Consider the following 18,815-nt stretch of genomic DNA (forward strand, 5'->3'; position numbering starts at 1 on the left):
AGTACCTACTCTGTTCTAAGAACCGTGATAGGCACCAGATATACATAGTTGTAAACAAAACAGACCTGGTCCGAGCCCCCACGGAACTCATAGGGGAGAGAGACATTTAAAAAACAAACAAATGAATATATAAATAGGAACTGGGGTGCCTGGGCAGTACAGTCGGTTAAGTGTCCAACTCTGGCTCAGGTCATGATCTCGCCATCTGTGAGTTCAAGCCCCATGTCAGGCTCTGTGCTGATAGCTCAGAGCCTGGAGCCTGCTTCAAATTGTGTGTCTCCCTCTTTATCTGCCCCTTCCCCGCTCACACTCTGTCTCTCTCAAAAATAAACATTAAAAAATAATAATCAATCAATAAATAGGAACTGTAAAAGACTGTAGGAAGGAAAAGACAGAATAAAGTTAATCTGAGAGACCTGGGATGTTCATAACTGCTTAAGGACACTACCTATCTACTATGGAGTAACATATGTACCATCTTTCCTATTATCTATATTCCCCCCAACCCCCAATGAAGACTGTATCAGATAAACATGGTCCCACATAATGAAGATGCTGATGAGCTGTTCTTCACAAGAAATGAAAAGAAAAAGTAATAATGAGGCTAAAACAGAAGTTTTTACTGGATACAAAAGAAAAAGCAAACTTCTATGGATAAAAAGACACACTCTATATTCCAAAAGAACATTCAGGAGACAATTTATAACTGCTTTGTAGAATCTTCTATCTGCAAACCTCTGAACCAAATACACATTTTTTAAGTCTAATAATTACACAGGACTGAAATTCAATACCTTTTATTAGAAGGCTAGGAGAAGAATGAGGCCCAATACTATAAGCAATTAGTTTCTAAGGCACATATTTTTTTAACATTTTCATATTCTGGAGTCAGAATGTGTCTTACAAGCAATGGCAAGTCTCAGCTGAATTGTCAACATTTTCTCCTTAGTGACATAAAATAATTATAATTATTGCCATCTTAAATTTGATGAAATATATTACCCTTAACCCATGTAAGGTACCATCCTGCAATTTAGGAGTAGTCCTCATAAATGTGATGTGGTAGTACACACACAAAATCAATTCCACTTTTGGTTTATTTTGAAAGAAACATAATCTGACTGAAATTCCATCTCTCACATGTTATAATTCACTGAAGCCAACGGCTTTTTTTTTTTTTTTTACTCATCTTCTTATTTAAACAGATCCTTATTTCATAGATTTGACCATATCACAGAATCATGTTCCTCAAAACCTAATACGGTAAAAGTTTGCATACATAAAAATTATTCTGTAAGGCAAATGTTACTCTGATCCTTGACAGCAGCACCCTTAAGATAAATCTTCTAGTTTTAGGAATGTAAAAAAAGGAATTTATAATCATGTAACATTAATTTTCAAAAGGCAAATGGGAGCCCTAATACTTTTTTAATATTCTTTACCACCAGCATACCCACAACATTTTTAAGTTTCACATAATCAAGAATTAAAGTTTCAATGAAGTTAACATGTAACCAATGAGTAGGGAGGGGCAGAGGGGCGCCATGAGAAAAACTAGAGTAGAATATAGCTTATTCGATGAATTTACATTACTTTGGTGTAATCATCATCATAATTTTGCTATATACACATTTAATAGGTAAGGTAGATACAGAGAAATGTAATGATCTTCCTAAAACCAGAGAACATCAGATCCAATTCTTGGCTTGAAATAGGGGAGGACACATTCAGAGGAAAACAAACACACATGAAAATAAGATTTACACACTCCATGTTAACTAACTAGAACTTAAATAAAAATTTGAAAAAAAAAAAAAGATTTATATAAAAGAGTACTTAAACTGTATCTTCATATAAATGTTCTTTTATTTGAAATTACCAAATATAATTTTTATTTTTTATTTATTTATTCATTTTTAAATGTTTATTTATTTCTGAGAGAGACAGTGAGACAAAACGTGAGTGGGGGAGGGCCAGGGAGAGGGAGACACAGAATTGGAAGCAGGCTCCAGGCTCCGAGCTGTCTGCACAGAGCCCGACGCGGGGCTCGAACTCATGGACCGCGAGATCATGACCTCAGCCGAAGTCGGACGCCCAACCGACTGAGCCACCCAGGCGCCCCTCAAATTTAATTTTTAAATAGAACAGGCACTGGCATCAAGAATGTATGTATGTATGTATGTATGTATGTATGTATGTATGTATGTATGGTAAAAGATATTCCAAAACAATAATGACAGAAGTGCAACCTTTTTGAAAGGCAATTCAGCAATTACTTCTTTTAAAAATGTATCTTAAGGAAATATACAAAAATACAGTTCAAGATGCGGATTCATAACAATGTTTATGGTAATGAAAGGGTATGATTTAAAGGTCCAAAATGGAGAATTTATTAAATAACAATTGCATAGTCTAACAGTGGAATATATGGCAGCCACTTCAAACACTGGAGAAATCCATCAAACAATATGAAAATAATTTTACAATGTACTAAGTGAAAGGAGCTGTCTAGAAAGATGATCCCTTTATGGGAAAACGAGAAGAGCCACGTATAAAGTTCAGTCACCAATGGCCAATAATTTAATCACTGTGCTTAAGTCATGAAGCCTCAAAAAACAAACAAACAAACAAAACCCAAAATGGGGGGCTCAGAGAGCTTCCAGGCTGGTAGTGTCCCTAAACACCAAGAGTACAAATGTGCCTGTGCGTGGGACTTTCCTGACCTCACCCTATGCATCTCTTCCATCTGGCTGATCCTGAGTTATATCCTTTTTATAAGAAAAGGGGTAATCCTGTAATAAATAAAATATTTTCCTGAGTCCCGTGAGCTGCTCTAGCAAATTAACTGAACAGGAGGAGAGGGCCAGAAGAGCCTCCAATTTATAGCCAGTCTTTAGCACAGATGACAACCTGGCCTTGCAATTAGTGTCTGAAAGGGTGGGGAGATAATGTTATGGGGCTGAGGCTTTTACCTGTGGGATCTGACACTGTCTCCAGGTAGTTAATAGTGCCAGAAGTGAGTAACTTGAGTTAAACTGTATGACCCCCCAGATAGTGTCTGGAAACTGCTCAATGTGGGAAAACATTTGGTAATCAGTGGTGGCAGCAAAAAGTGTTGAGAGTAGAGGAGGCACACAGGGGGAGTGTTTTTCCTCTTACATTACAGTGTACAAAGAATATCACTTTACAAAGCCTTTTAATCTATTACACTTCTATTCTTCTCTGATAAAGGTGTCAACTATCTTTGTTATATGATTCTCCCAATAAAACTTCGTTAGTGGACCAAAAAAAAAAGGAGAGCACAGAAGTTCCTAGATACCTGCTTATAATCAGATAATTTAATAGTCCCTTATAGCACTGAGTTTTTTCATCATACATAAGATGCCATATCTTTAAGAAGAGAGAATTACTACTTTCTAACCAAAAGTTAAAACAACATAGCAGAGGGGCGTGTGGGTGGCTCAGTTGGTTGTCTGACTCTTGGTTTTGGCTCAGGTCATGATCTCATGGTTCATGAGTTCGAGCCCCACAACAGGCTGTGTGCTGACAGTGTAAAGCCTGCTTGAGATTCTCTCTCTCCCTTCCTCTTGGCCCTTTCCACACTATCTCTCTCTCAAAATAAAAAAATAAACTTAAAAAAAACAGCAGGAAAACATAGTAAAAGCATCACTAAACAAACACCTAAATATTTTAAACTATAACTTACCATATAACGAATATTCTGCTTCCTGACCTGTGTCACTCTCACTGGAGGTTGACGTGAGACTGGTGGTTAAAGTATTACTTAAGGACTGACCAACTGATAAAACTGTTGTTGCTGTGGCTACATTGCTGCTGCTAGTCACACTGGATGTTGACATTGTCACTGTTGATGTGGTACCAGGAGTCGTCAAATTGGGGAAACTCTGAGCACCCATGAGAGGAGAAGCTAAAGATAAAAAATGAAGCAAATCAGGACTGATGAGATTGCATAAACCTTAGAAAAAACTAGGTTGTATATTTAGTAAAAAAGAATGAAATCATGAAACACTAATTATTAAAAGACTGAAAAGCAACAACTTTGGGAACCCAACTGAAATCCAACTACAAGTCCTTGTTTTTACAGCCCTGTTATTTTCCAAGAAATTAAGCCTTGCTTTTTTAGAAAGGGAAACAGGCAATGAATTAATTCCCAGTCATGTTTTCCAAAGGAATTACTTTGACCAGTTAGCTTAAATTAGAATTAAAGGACTTTTAGAAGATAGTAGCAATTTAGGACCTAAGGAAAAGTTAAACCAGTGTGATGCTCTGATTTCAGTTGACTATGATAAAATTTAATAGTCATCTATTTCCTCATGCAGCTGAAGTTAACAATTTATCATAGAAGAGTGAAAAATAGAAGTGTGTTATTGTTTCATCCTTTCAGATTACGAGGTTCTTTATTACACCTGATCTGAATTCTTAAGAGATCACGATTCTATAGAACTTAACTCCATATTCCTAAAGTGCTAAATTTGACGTGGCTGTATGTAACACGGTTAATGATCTAGTTCTGCAGTCAGAACCCACTGAACAAGAAACCCTACTTTGCAATCCCTCAGAGTGGAAAAACCATTGGGTTCCATAAGGAAAAGCTCACTTACTTGCTGTGCTCATCACATTCCTCCCCAAAGTATTAGTGTTGTTATCACTGCTGCTTCGGCTTAGATTCATGTTGTTCGTGGCATTAGTCCGTGCTATGTTTGCCACTCTCCTTACAAAACTCTCCAAGCTAGATGTTTCTCTTGAGGACAGATTAGGTACACTTGCACTAGAGCTCATAGGGGCCCCAGCAGCCAACAAAGAACTTACTGACAGTCTGTTACTTGCTGAAGAGCTAAGGGGTCGTTGTGAAGCTGCTTCTTTATTAGTTAACTCAGACACTGAACTAACATCAGGAGAACTAACACTAACAATTCCCATGGATATTGCACTAGACTCCCCAGGAGTGCGAACAGAACTATCAGGGCCTAACTTTCTTTCAGCATTTTCACTTCCCGTTTCCGCGGTTAAGGTGCTGGTGCTTGCACTGGATGATGACCCTACTTCTGTTTGAGGGACGTTTTCAGCAGATGAAAGAACAACAATTGGTTCATGGACATCAGCTCCTGAAACTATACTGTGTTCCATTACAATTTCTGATCTCCGTTCCGTTTTGGTCGAACCCAAGCTGATGTCGCTGCTACTGGCCACGCTACACACAGAACTGCTGCTTCCTTTTCTACTTGAGGAGCCTGCAGCAGCAGATGTCTTGTCTGGACAGTTGTTTTTCACCAAGCTGCTCCATGATTGCGTTGTGCCTGAAACAGTGGATGAAACAGGTTTGGGTGATGCCACTGTATCAGGGTCGTACCCTGGTGCAAGCTTGAGGTCAAATTTTCCTTCTGCGCCCATACGGTAAGAGTTTGAGCCACCAGCATCCCAGGTGACATCAATCCAGCCTGGAAAGGGACAGGAGTTTGTGAGACCCAGCAGAAAGCAGATAGGAGCGTGTCAGACAGTAGCTCCACAATATGGGATCAGCTTTTCATCAGTGCTGTACTTCTCTGAATTTCTACAGTCATTTAAGGTCTGCCAACTAAAATTAAACTCTTCCTTTTATTTCTCTCATTTCTGAACTGCTTGCTCTGCTGATATCTGAAAACAATGTAAGGGTCATGTTTACATCTACGGGCCTATCTTTTAAGGGGAAGAACTGTTAAAAAACCGTAAACAGATGGACACAAATGGTGAAAGAAATACTGCAAGGTCAGTTAAACAGAGGTGAACTCTAAATAAAAAGGTTTTTTAATTGCTAAATAGAACTATGTAGTCAAATGTTCTTTACAGAAAAAAAGTTCTGACTCACCATTAATTTTTAAGTTTGGGCTAAATCCTAATAATTGGCAAACAAAATATCCATATATCACTGCATAAATTTTAGGTCACTAGCTCAAATAACACTAAGTTAGCATTTCAATTGTGTTCTCAAAGTTCAGTGGTTACTTGGTTTTCTTATGATTAAGTTTAAAAAATTTAAATACACACAGAAAATTCTGAAAACAAAAATTTTAAAGTATGCTAAGCTCTTTTATTAGAACCTATAAGCTAAATCTAATAATGTGTAAAGAACTAATGAATAGTTCATTATTCATACATATTATACATGATATTCAATGTATATTTACTTGTAAACAATACTTGTTCTTTAGAAAAAAAACAGTAACTTCTAAAAGCAGTAAAATAAATTGCCTATTAGGAAAATAATAAAAATTTTACAATCTTATTTTAGTGTCATAAGCTAACTACTGCAAGGGAAAAACACAACACAAAAAACATATGTATTTTTAAAAATATAACCAGTCTTTATAAAGTTTGAAGTTAGTTTATGCATACATGCAGGTACCCCCATGCATGTTCACATGTGCACACAACACATAACAAGTTCATGTATATTTATGATGCCAGGCTAAGAGGGGTGTAAGTAATACTGAATTACCTGTGGGGATTATATGCTTAGGAGTTCTAGGAGATGAAAACTACCTGCCCCAAATCTACATCACCTAGTTCTGATGAGATTTCAATTGTCTCCATTTAGTCTATATGCTGAAGTAACTTCTGAAGAACCAGCACTCAACTATCTCTTCTGCAACATGGAACAGTGTGAATAAAGGCTCAAAAACGTATCCCAATTCCAAATGAAATTAATATTTATATTGCATTAATCAGTCTAAAAATATACTGATAATTTATTTCATAACAATCATCAAGATCTGTAATTGTATGTTTATCGGTTTCATTCAGAAGGCAGGGTATCATACTTTTTTGGGGACCATTGTATATCTGAAGTCCAACAAAGTACGTTTACATTGCAGGGACTCTCACATTTGTGGAATACATGAAAAAAATGGATATTCCCACTGACACATAGATTCTTTAGGAAGGATTTAATTGATAATAATGCGGAAAATAATTTTTAAATGTAAACTATTTATATTAGTATTGAGAGTGTAATTAAATTGCTATCTAAGGGGAACCAAGAAAGGACACATACATACTATCCATATAAGTGCATAGGTACAAAACTCTGAGCTCCCACTATGCCCGAAAGACAGGAAAAAAGATAACTAGCCATATTAGAAACAGTTGGTTCAGGGGTGCCTGGCTGGCTTAGTTGGTCGGTAGAGAATACGACTCTTGATCTAGGGGTTGTGAGTTTGAGCTCCATGTTGGATGTAGAGATTACTTAAAAGTAAAATTTAAAGAAAAAAAAAGAAGAAGAAAGAAAAGGAAATCACTGGTTTATTTATAAGCTAAGTACTCTCTCTGACATAGAAATTTTCATGTGAGACTTAATAAGAATGGCCACTTTGGTCGGCCACAATTCTGAACTCTACATTAGATTAGCAAAAGTAAGCTTTTCTTACATACTAAATTCTATAATTAAGATTCCCATTTTCCTAGACAGCTGCTTCAGCTGACTGCAGCATGAGAAAAATAAACTGCATTCATATAGCCCCAACTAGCTAACACACTTAAAAGCCCAAACAATTTAGGAGAAATGGAATATTAACGGAGTATTATTAAGATGTCTAAAAAACATTTAAAATTTCTGGGTTGGGGCGCCTGGGTGGCTCAGTCGGCTGGGCGTCCGACTTCAGCTCAGGTCATGATCTCACAGTCTGTGAGTTCGAGCGCCACATCAGGCTCTGTGCTGACAGCTCAGAGCCTGGAGCCTTCTTCAGATTCTGTAACTCCCTCTCTCTCTGCCCCTCCCCTGTTCATGCTCTGTCTCAATAATAAATTTAAAAAACATTAAAAAAATTTTTTTTTAGTTTCTGGGTTGAAGGTACTAATGTCATCTCAACTATTATTGGTTTTTATGAACTTTGGCAGTTACATATATGTTCATTCACCATAACCCTGCTAAAACGGCAATGATTTGCAATTAGAGTATAACTATATAGAAATACATTAGGTAGTAAGGTAATTCAAGGAATAGAACCTTAAAAACAATAAAACCAAGAGTTTATTTAGGTAAATAAATGCCCAGAGCACACAGAACATGAGTATATTAAGATATTAAATGTTTATTCACTCTCCTAAGCACTGTCACCTTTATTATAGCTCTTTAAATATTTGGTGTAAGAATATGAACATTTTACTCCTTTTTGTTTTTAATGCCAAGCAAAATTCTTAAGAACACACTACTAGCTAGGCAAATTATCTGCTAATAAATCAGCCTTTTAAGTTATAAGGAAAAAATGAGCCATTATGAGTTGCTTCTGGGAGTTAAAAGCAATTGATTAACAGGATATGGACTTCTCTAAAATCCACAGCATCAAAAGTTTAAAATGAACTTGATTTAGGGGCGCCTGGGTGGCTCAGTCAGTTAAGCGTCTGACTTCAGCTCAGGTCATGATCTTAGGGTTCGTAAGCTCGAGCCCTGCGTCAGGCGCTATGCTGACAGCTCAGAGCCTGGAGCCTGCTTCACATTCTGTGTCTCCTTCTTTCTCTGCTCCTCCCCGGCTCATGCTCGCTTGCTCGCTCTCTCTCTCAAAAATAAACGTTAAAAAAATTTTTTTAAATCAACTTGATTTAAACAACAACCCTTACCTTATAAAATATCAAAGTTTAAAATCCAAAGAAATGTTAGTAGGCTGAGAAGCATTATGAACGTTATCTTACAATCTACTAATAAACAAAGAGGCTACAATTCTTATTCTATTCTTTATTGAAAAACAGTAACTAAAGATGTTAATACTTTTTCTTCTACATGACTGAGTATAAAAAAAATGACTGCCTGATTCCCATCAGGCTAACAAGTGTAAGCAATTAAAGATCTATGGAAACTTACAAATAATAGACAAAAAAAATGCAGAAAATGTGTCTTTAGAATATTCAACTTATACTAGCTTATTAATCACTTCAAAATATTAGCAAGAAGTTCCAAATCAAAACAGAAAATAAAATTTTCCCTTAATACTAGGTAAATGATTTTTCATTTTTAATGTTGTTCTACATAGTGCCAGGACATTCATAAAATGTGTAAACTATCCCAAAAAGAAGCAAAGAAAAACACTCTGTTATTTAATACTCCATTTTTACACTACAAATGCTAAGTACCTACTCACCATTATGCAGTTCTCCTGTGACGGTACCTTCTCCCTGCGGGCTGCCATCCTGATCTCGCCATTTCCAATCAAGGCCTCTGATCACACGTGCCCCTGGAACCATGTATTTCAGAACCTGGGAACGTACTAGACGTCTTTGTCTTCTAAGATTAGCTTCTGCTTCCTTAGCTGCTTTTCCTGTAAAATAGAAATTAGAGAACTATAAACAAGTCACTTTTTATAAATCAAATTGTTCCAGTAAGTGAAAAACCTGCTAACATCTCTTTACCTAGCTGGTCTTCACATACTCCATTTACAGTGCCATAAAGTTCGAATCCAGATAGTGACAGGTAGTGGGTTTGTCCACTGGCATTCTTCCCCATCTGTTTAATTCTCACATGTCGCCACCCTTGTTTCTCATCCTTTGGTGGATCAAGAGGCCAGGTTGCTGTTGACCTGTGAAGGTGTTAGGGAAAAACTGGTGTAATGTTTTAAAGCAGATGGGGAAGATTTTTTACATAATAGAGATCTACTGAAAAACCAACTTCTACATTCAGTCTACAGTTTGTTACACAAGAAGCAAGAAAGCAAAGGAGAACAACAGCCATTAAGAACATAAGTTAAAGATGGTATGTTTAAATGTATACTGTTAATGACTTATAACATTAAATGATTTATGATTAATACAATCCAAGAAATAAGAAATTTTATGAGTAACAGATATACTTGAAAATTTTATAATGCTTGAAAATATGCTTGAAAATTTAAAGCTTGAAAATATTATATGCTAATTAACTTGGATGTAAATTAAAAAATAAAAATAAATAACAAAAGAAAAAAAAGAAAAAATTATCCATTAATCCTAAAGATAAGGAGTTCCTTCCATACTACATTAAATGCAGAAATTAATTTAACTCCATGCCCTATACTCCCCTCAAAATTAAAACTTATTAGAACTAAAATTTTTAGAAGTACTTTCTGCCTTCAAAAAAATAATATACGATCGGGGCGTCTAAGTGGCTCAGTTAAGTATCTGACTCTTGATTTCATGATGTTACAGCTATAAGATCAAGGCCCACATTAGGCTCTGTCCTGGACATGGAGCCTGCTTGAGCTTCTCTCTCTTTTTCTCTCTCCCTCTCACGCTGCCCTTCCCTGACCACCCCCAAACTCTCAAAAAAAAAAAAAAAAAAAAAAAAAAAAAAGACAAAAAATAATATATGATCAACCTATAAAATTTAGGAAAAGAGACATAATTAAAAAAGAAAACTTTAAGTCAGGCACAATTCTACAACAAGCAATAGCTACTGTTAATTTGGAAAACATACACATATATCATGTACACATATGAAGAGTTTAGTAAAAAACTAATTCCATTTTTTTGTTTTTATTAGTGTGCTATATACACACATATATTTCAATTCCTTTTTAAATAAATAGGCTCAATGTTCTACTTATATTTAATCTAAAGCTGCTAAAGTTCTGGCAAAATTATTATTTCAAAGTTTTAATATTTAAATTATAGTATCAAGTGATGTTTTTAAAAAAATTTTGCTTCAATATTCCATAAAGAAGAGAGCTCTAAGGGTATACAGTTATAAAAATAAACAAAGCTCTTTACTGAGTTTTTCAATTTGCAAAGACTCCTCAACTAACCCTGGTTCATTGAGACTGCAGTCATCAACATGGGTATACAAAGAAGTCCAGTTCTGTCCATCTTTGGATACCTGGAAAACCCAATTTCTCAGTGCAGACCTTCCATAACCACGAGCATGACGAAGTGTATATGCTGATGGTATCACCCAGAGACCCAGATCTATGGCAAACCAGGCATTCTTATCATCATTGCTGTGGCAATTTAAAGCTGAATTATCACGACTTAGTATGTCTTCTAAGCGGCCATAAGGTAGATTTCTTCCTTCTGATGATGTTACTACTACAAGTCCATAAGCAGCTGGATTCACCCATTCATATGCAGTTCTAAATAAAATAAAAAAAATTAAGCAGTTAACACTACTAAAATAACTGTGTTTTGTTCATGTTAGTTTTCCACATAAAACTGTATTAATTTTTAAAAATCCTACAATTGACAATTTAGATTTTTTTCTTCATAAAACATAACTGAGATAGTCTTAAATTTAATCTCTAAGACAAAAATTCCTTAAACTGAAAGACACTCAGAGTAGTTAATAATTTTACTCTACTACCAAGAATTTTTTACCAGGTGAATGTTTTCACTCTACATTAAATAGCATGACTTACTTGGCATTTGTCCCAATCCAGTAAATGATTCCATTTTCATCAAAATCATGCTGGTGCCGAAATATAAAATTTTGGCCTTCTCTTAATTTTCGAACAAAAACAAATGAAGATCGGTCAAAATCATACCACTGCTTTGCTACCTACACCAAAGAAAATACAGGAGACACTCACCTTAATAGGGCTATTTTCAAATGCACTGCCCATTTTTTCCTGTTCCTTCAATGTGATTTATTTTATTATAACAAATACTCATTAAAGAATATATGGGGGAAAAAAACAGAAAGATACAAATTTCTACAACCAAAGTACCCCACACTATTCATATGATACACTACTTCTTTGGTCCATTATTTCAAGTGATAGAGTAAAAAACATCTGATCATACTGTACCATAACATTTTTTCTTATCAGTTTTTGTATTTATACATTTTATATAGCTACATGATATTCAAATAAATGGAAATAATTATAAACCTGATACTCCTTTTTGACTAGCATCAAGGTTTTGTTCACTATTTTAGTGACAAATGACACTAAAATGACTCCAATACACATCTTTACAAAGAAATCATTTGTAGTATACAAAGATTATTTTCTTAGAATAGAGTCCAGGGGTGCCCAGTAGCTCATTTGGGTGAGCATCCAACACTTGATTTCACTTCAGTGAAGATCCCAGAGTTGTGAGAGTGAGCCCCTTAAGATTCTCTCTCATTCTCTCTGTCTCTGTCTCTCTCTCTCCCCCCACCCACACACACACATACACAAAGAACAGACTCCAAAAAATGGAATTACTAGGTCAAACCTTGTATTACCATAAATCTACACACATATTTCCCTAACTACTTTTCTAAAAGATTAAACCACAGCAGAGAATGCCTATTTCACCATGGCCTTGCCAAAAACTCACCATTTTTAAGAGATACTGTTCCAGAGATTCAACTGTAGCTAAGGGTTCCATCTTCAACATCCTGCCAGTCCTGTCTATCAATGCAGTTTCACCAGGTGCACGTTCCAACCGAAATCTTAATCTTCTTGTAAGTATCTGTGCAAAAATTATCAAAATGCTTCAGAAAATACACTGTTTTTCCCTTAGAATTATAAAAGTGAGACATGTTCTCAATAGTAATTGAGAATTACAAAAGTACAACCATAAAAGGACAAATGTCTGTTTTCTATTAATTTTTTTTAAAGAATCACTGAATAAGTGACACTGGCTTTCAAGAAAGAAACAAAATTAACTACATACGCAGATAATTTCTAAACAACTTCAAATATACATGGTTTAAAGAAATCATAAAATAATTTAACTTAAGTAATGCATTTCTTACAAGTTGCAATTTTCCAGTTAAGTTAAAAAAAAGTGGCCATTTAGCTAATTTATTTCTTTAAAGATAGTCATAGATTATTTGATATATTCTAATAAACTTTCTTTTTTTTTTTTTTTAAGGTAGGCTTTATGCCCAATGTGGGGCTTGAACTCATGACCCCAAGATGATGAGTTGCATGCTCTACCAACTGAGCCAGCCAGGCATCCCTATGGCTAATCAACTTTTAAAAACACACAATAGCTATCAATCCAATACATTTTGGTAAGCAAGTATGAAACTAGCAATTTAGGTAGTTTCACTGCTGTTTAAACCTTAACTAGTTCCTACAGACGCATAATCAAATACTTATATGGACATGTGGGTAGCAATTTAGACTGCAAAATTAACATACAGCATATTACTAGCTTTCCTGTCCTTTTACTTTGCACAGTCTCCTAAAATGAGAAGTGCATAATAAAAGATGTTGGTGCTCCTAGGACTGTATAAGGAGAATTTCCAGCCACTGAGACTTATCTGCCTCGTTCACTTATCAAGAGTAAAGCCTTCAAAGGATGCACTGTGGCATCTGGCTAGCTGAGTCGGTACAGCATCCAACTCTTGGTCTTGGGCTTTTAAGTTCAAGCTCCATGTTGGGTATAGATATTACTTAAAAATTTTTTTAAATAATAAAGTAAATAAAAACAATGTGCCACAAAGGCCCTTACCTTCTTTACTATTTTACCTAAAATTAAACACAAAGTAGAACTTGACATCACATTTAATCTAACACCATGTCAGGCTTATAACATACTTTAACTCCCTAGACAAGCTCTCTAGTCTGGGAAACTAGTGGCTTTGGTAACATTCCTGGGTTCTTGGGGGTATGGCAAGATTTTTGCCCTAGAACACACTTGGCAAATACAGATTCTTAGTTACTTATTAAAGGCTTTATTTGAAAGAGAAAGCTTTCTATTCCATGCAGTGCAATGCAGGATAGGCTGGATAAAGGCAAGATTGAGCCAAAATGACCAGCTAAGGAATTCTAAAGTAACCTACAGAAGATGTAATTTCTGTCTATTCATATCTGCATACCAGATACTAAGAAAAGAATAAAGGAATGAATGAATGTGAATGTCAACCAAAAAACATTTAGGAAAATAATAAACGTTTTAGAAAACCCATTGACAGATTTTCCACAGAATCAATAACAGCTAAGGCAGGCCATCTGGCTTTAACCAATGACATTAAAAAAAAAAAAAAAAAAAAAAAAAAGAAAGCAGGAAAAAACTGTCCTTGAAGTATTCTCACACTTTCTCATCTGCTGATACACATAGAAATGAAAGGACTTAACTCCTAATTCTAGAACAAAAGGACCCATTTATTTCCTGCCTTTTCCACTGATAGTCTTTTTCCACTTACCACTGATCAAGTATGATTTACAATAAACATTTACTGAAAACCCATAGTGATTTGATCAAATTAAAAATTGAAATATTAATAATTCAAGAGTCATTAAAAAAACCAATCAAGTGGCTTTAGGGTTAGTCTTTAATGAGTAAGCAGAATCATTACAGACTGCCCTTAAATGTATTCAGCAATAATAGTGCCTGCACTTTTCCTGGTTACCTGCAGGTTATATGTAGATCCAGGTGTATCATACAAATGGAGAGGGAGACGTTCAATAGATTCAAGTACAGCTATTAACTTCCGAATTAATGCAACTGCTGGTCGACTATGAAGAAAAAAATTGTTGAGAGTGTTTATTTAATTTCATACCCAAGTTCATAGAGAAACTGCAGTAACCAACCTCACGTAGACCCCTAGTTTCTTTATAAGTGTAAAGAGAAGTTTAATTTTCTATTAGACTAAATCTAAGCAAGCAAAGATACTCTCATAACTCAATTTCCTTCATTTAAGAATAAAATATTTCAGGGCGCTTGAGTGGTTCAGTTGGTTAAGCATCTCTTTTTTTTTTTTTTTTAACGTTTATTTATTTTTGAGACAGAGAGAGACAGAACGTGAACAGGGGAGGGGCAGAGAGAGAGGGAGACACAGAATCTGAAACAGGCTCCAGGCTCTGAGCTGTCAGCACAGAGCCCGACGCGGGGCTCGAACTCACAGACCGTGAGATCATGACCTGAGCCGAAGTCGGACGCTTTAACCGACCGAGCCACCCAGGCGCCCCAAGCATCTGACTCTTGATCTCGGCTCAGGTCATGATCTCAGGGTCATGAGATCAACCCCTGCACTGGGCTCTGCTCTGAGTGTGGAACCTGCTTGGGATTCTCTTTCCCTCTCTCTCTGTCCCTCCCTGGCTTGCATGTGCATGCTCTCTCTCTCTCTTTGTCACAATCAATAAACAAGTAAATAATAAAATATTTCATTTACAAGACTTATCAACTGCATTCAAGGTAGACATGCAATTTATTTTTTAAAGTTTAAACAATTTTATTATTTAGTATTTGATACATATAAAAATATACAAAGCAGCAAAGTTTGGAAAATGGTATTATTTGTTAGCAAGGCAACACTGGTGTAATGCTTCTGAAAAATAACAATTTGTATCAAGGACCTTTAAAGATCATTTACAATCTTTAACTCAGTAATACTACTTAAAGGAATTTATGTGAAAAGATGTTTCCATTGAGATAAGTATATTTTAGTATTCGCAATAATTTCTAAAGAGCTAAAATGTTTAATGCTGTAATGCTTCAATGAATTACTATTCACCCATAAAACGAGGTGACTCATTTAAAATAGTACCTAAAATTAATGAAATGAATTTCATTTATTATTTTAAAAATTCAATCACATTCAAAAGTAAATAAAATAGTAAAATGAACCTTCATCAACCCAAGACCCAGCTTCAACAAATTGATTTCAATTTCCCCACCCATTTCTCTCCATCCAATATATTTTGAAGAAAATGCCAGAGAACATATTTCATACAGAAATATTTTGAGTATGTATCTCTACAAAGGAAGAATTCTTAAAAAAACAAAACTCATTCTCACACCTAAAAATGAATGAACAATTATTACTTAATATCATCAAATACTTAATCAGTGTTCAAATTTTCAGTTATATAGTAAAGAGGTATCTAATTTCTTAACTTTTTACTTAGGTGTAGATGACACACAGTAGATGTGTAGATGACATTACATTAATTTCAGACATACAAGGAGGCATGTAATTTTATTAAACTGAGTAGTCACAGCTGCATTCATAGCAGACATGTAATTCTTCTTTTATTCCATAAGATTAAAAAATGCTTTAAAAATCTTTCCTATTATTATACACTTAAAATATAAAGCTACACTATTAAATTTAAAAGTTCCTGTTTTGTATATAAGCACTATATATTAGACTCTACTTTAAAAAAGAAGCATACCAACTTTCAAACACTGCAAACAACAAATAAAAAGAAACTGGTGATTTACCTTTCATCATCTTCATTTTCACTAAAGGCTGTTTTAAAAACGTTTATTCTTTCTACCAGTTGACTACAATCTTGTTTCATATCTAAATCCACACTCTAAAAAAAAAAAACCAAAAAGAAGGCACAAAAAAATGTTTTCAGGATGCTACCAAAATTTATCAAAAACACACACTACAAAGATGAATACTAATACTGTGTATTATTACAAAATTATCAATATAATCTGGTAAAATCATTTTTCTTTCAATTAAAATTCTTTTTAGTTTATGATTAGTAGGCCATAGCTAGTAGATTTTTCTTCCTCCCTGAATGTTATATAATGGGGTAGCAATTACACTGCTAAATTAGCTTTTCCCAAAGTGTAGTATGCAAGGTGATTTCAGATTACTAACAAATGAACATTTTGCATTTTAACAATATTATATACTTTAATTAGCATTAGAAAATACTAACTGGTATATTAAAACAATTATTTCACAGATATTACTAAGTGGTGTGTGAATTTAATCAATATAATTTTAATAAATAAAATTAATGAATGATATGTACAACTTACAGAAGTTAAAGTGAATTTTAAGAGTGTATACCACATATAGTGATTAAGAGCAAAAACTAGGGGTGCCTGGGTGGCTCAGCTGATTGAGCACCCGACTCCTGATTTCGGCTCAGGCCATGGTCTCGCAGTTCATGAGATTGAGCCTTGTGTTGGGCTCTGCACTGAGAGCATGGGGCCTGCTTGGGGTCGGGGTGGGGGGGGGGGTCTCTCTTTCCCCTCCCTTCATCTCTCGCATTCTCTCTCTCTCTCAAAATAAATAAAAATGTTTTAAAAGAAGAGCAAAAACTAAAGTGGAAAATAGAATTGAAATAGAAGGCAACTTTCACTTTTTATACTTTGTCAGAATTTGTTACAATAAGTATATATGGTATGTTTTGTTACAGAAAAATTTTTATCACAATAAAGAGATATTAAAGGTAGACTAAATTGTAGACACACATTAGGTTATAACAAATACTTCTCAAATATTCAGAGTAACTTCCTAAACAGTCATGGCTCATAAACTAATTTTATGCAAATAATCTAAGTACTTATGAAGATCTACAGAGTAACTTCATTTTAAGAAGCAATCAGAGCAGTGAATAATGTTAAAACTTAGGCCAAAGTACATGTTCTATTAAACAAAACCTAGAACAAACTATAAGTGGGAAACTAAAAAATCTAAAAAGATTCAATTACTGAATTCAACTGGCTCAAACTAATGACACAACAAAGGAAAGGCTAGAGAAATTATAAATAACATTTATTAACTTGGTTTTTAAATATTTCTTGCAAAACACTGCTTTGCCAAAAGTGCAGTTACAAATAATTTTTTAAACTACATAGTCTGTTCTGTGCTACTTTGTAAACTTACATTGTTTAAAACAGTAAGAAGGGCTTGCACCAACCCACTACTGCACATTTCATATGGTGAAATTGTGTTTTCATCCTTCAAAAGTACAATTAGATTTTCTAAAGCTGTCTTCATTAAATCTCTCCAAGTGTTCTCACTCTCAATACACTAAAAGAAAAAAAAATTTAATGAAGACAATCAAAAAAATAAACAGGTTGTAGTATACCTAATTTATCACAGTATTAACTGCCAAGAAAATAAGTCAGATATTAAACAAGAATAAGTTCAAATTATTAATGTAAATCATCTGTACGAGAGTCAGAAAACATTTTAAGGGTCAACTATAAATATTTCAGGCTTTACAGGCTATTTGGCCTCTGTCACACCTATTGAACTCTGCCCTGCAGCCACCAAAGCAGTCACAGACAATATGTAAGAGTGAGCATGGCTGTGAGCAATGTAACTGCTTCTGGATACAGTCATTATTTTATATAATTTACATGTATCAGAAAATACTACTCTTATGATTTGTTTTCAACCATTTAAAAATGTAGAAACCATACTTAGCTCACAAAGCCATATAAAATAGGTGGCAGGCCAAATTTAGCCCATGTGTGACAATTTGCTGACTCCTAATCAATACCTAGAATATAAAGGATAAAGGGGAAAAACTAAACAAAGAACAATGTGTGCCATAAAATCTAGAGGCTAAATAACATACTTGTCTATTTGTGTGAAGTTCCCAAGATGACTCTAATTGAGTTGCTATGTTTCTGAGCGTTACCACTACTCCACGAGGCATGCTTTCAACAGCTTTGAAGTGGTCATCATATAAATCTCGAGCCATAGTTCGTACCTACCAAACGAAAATTGCAAATGTGAATTTTCGTTACAATTAACAGTTTTAACGAAGTTTCCCTTTAATCTCCCTATATGTGTGCAACTTTTAAAAGATTTTTATGCCATTACCAACCTCCAAAAAATGTTACTACTTCTACTCATATATGTCAAAGGTTCTAATGGCTGTAAAAGTACTATAACTAGATTTAAGCAATATCAAATAAAAGAACTCACAATTTTAATTTTTGGTTAAACTTTATAGTCATATAACAAAGAGGAGCTTATTTCACTTAAACCAATTTGAACAACCTGTAAATAATTAACTTTGTTCTTTTTTATAAAAGTAGCCTGATTATGGTGAACCATATAGAAAATATAAATAAGCAAAAAAACAAAAACAAAAAAACCAAACCCAAAAAACTAAAATGCCTATAATTCAATCAACCAACGTTAAACCTTTTTAAATTTT

At 34.6% G+C, this 18,815-nt stretch overlaps 1 protein-coding gene across 12 annotated transcripts in view; it reads right to left on the reverse strand.

Moving 5' to 3' along the window:
- Positions 1 to 18,815, reverse strand: part of HECTD1 (HECT domain E3 ubiquitin protein ligase 1) — a 91,818-nt gene that overhangs the window by 23,520 nt on the left and 49,483 nt on the right. For 6 of the 12 annotated variants that reach the window (XM_045450610.1, XM_045450605.1, XM_045450609.1 and 3 more), the window contains exons 16-26: positions 18,228 to 18,362; positions 17,528 to 17,674; positions 16,120 to 16,214; positions 14,306 to 14,411; positions 12,280 to 12,414; positions 11,373 to 11,512; positions 10,767 to 11,090; positions 9,400 to 9,566; positions 9,132 to 9,308; positions 4,623 to 5,318; positions 3,707 to 3,928 (exon numbers count right to left, since the gene is read on the reverse strand). In XM_045450610.1, coding sequence (XP_045306566.1) covers positions 3,707 to 3,928; positions 4,623 to 5,318; positions 9,132 to 9,308; positions 9,400 to 9,566; positions 10,767 to 11,090; positions 11,373 to 11,512; positions 12,280 to 12,414; positions 14,306 to 14,411; positions 16,120 to 16,214; positions 17,528 to 17,674; positions 18,228 to 18,362 — 2,344 coding nt within the window. Of the gene's footprint in view, positions 1 to 3,706; positions 3,929 to 4,622; positions 5,460 to 9,131; positions 9,309 to 9,399; positions 9,567 to 10,766; positions 11,091 to 11,372; positions 11,513 to 12,279; positions 12,415 to 14,305; positions 14,412 to 16,119; positions 16,215 to 17,527; positions 17,675 to 18,227; positions 18,363 to 18,815 lie in introns of all 12 variants that reach the window. The other 6 variants (XM_045450608.1, XM_045450602.1, XM_045450607.1 and 3 more) reach the window with 2 other exon arrangements.

The sequence above is a fragment of the Leopardus geoffroyi genome, chromosome B3 (assembly GCF_018350155.1).
Source record: "Leopardus geoffroyi isolate Oge1 chromosome B3, O.geoffroyi_Oge1_pat1.0, whole genome shotgun sequence".
NCBI lineage: Eukaryota > Metazoa > Chordata > Mammalia > Carnivora > Felidae > Leopardus > Leopardus geoffroyi.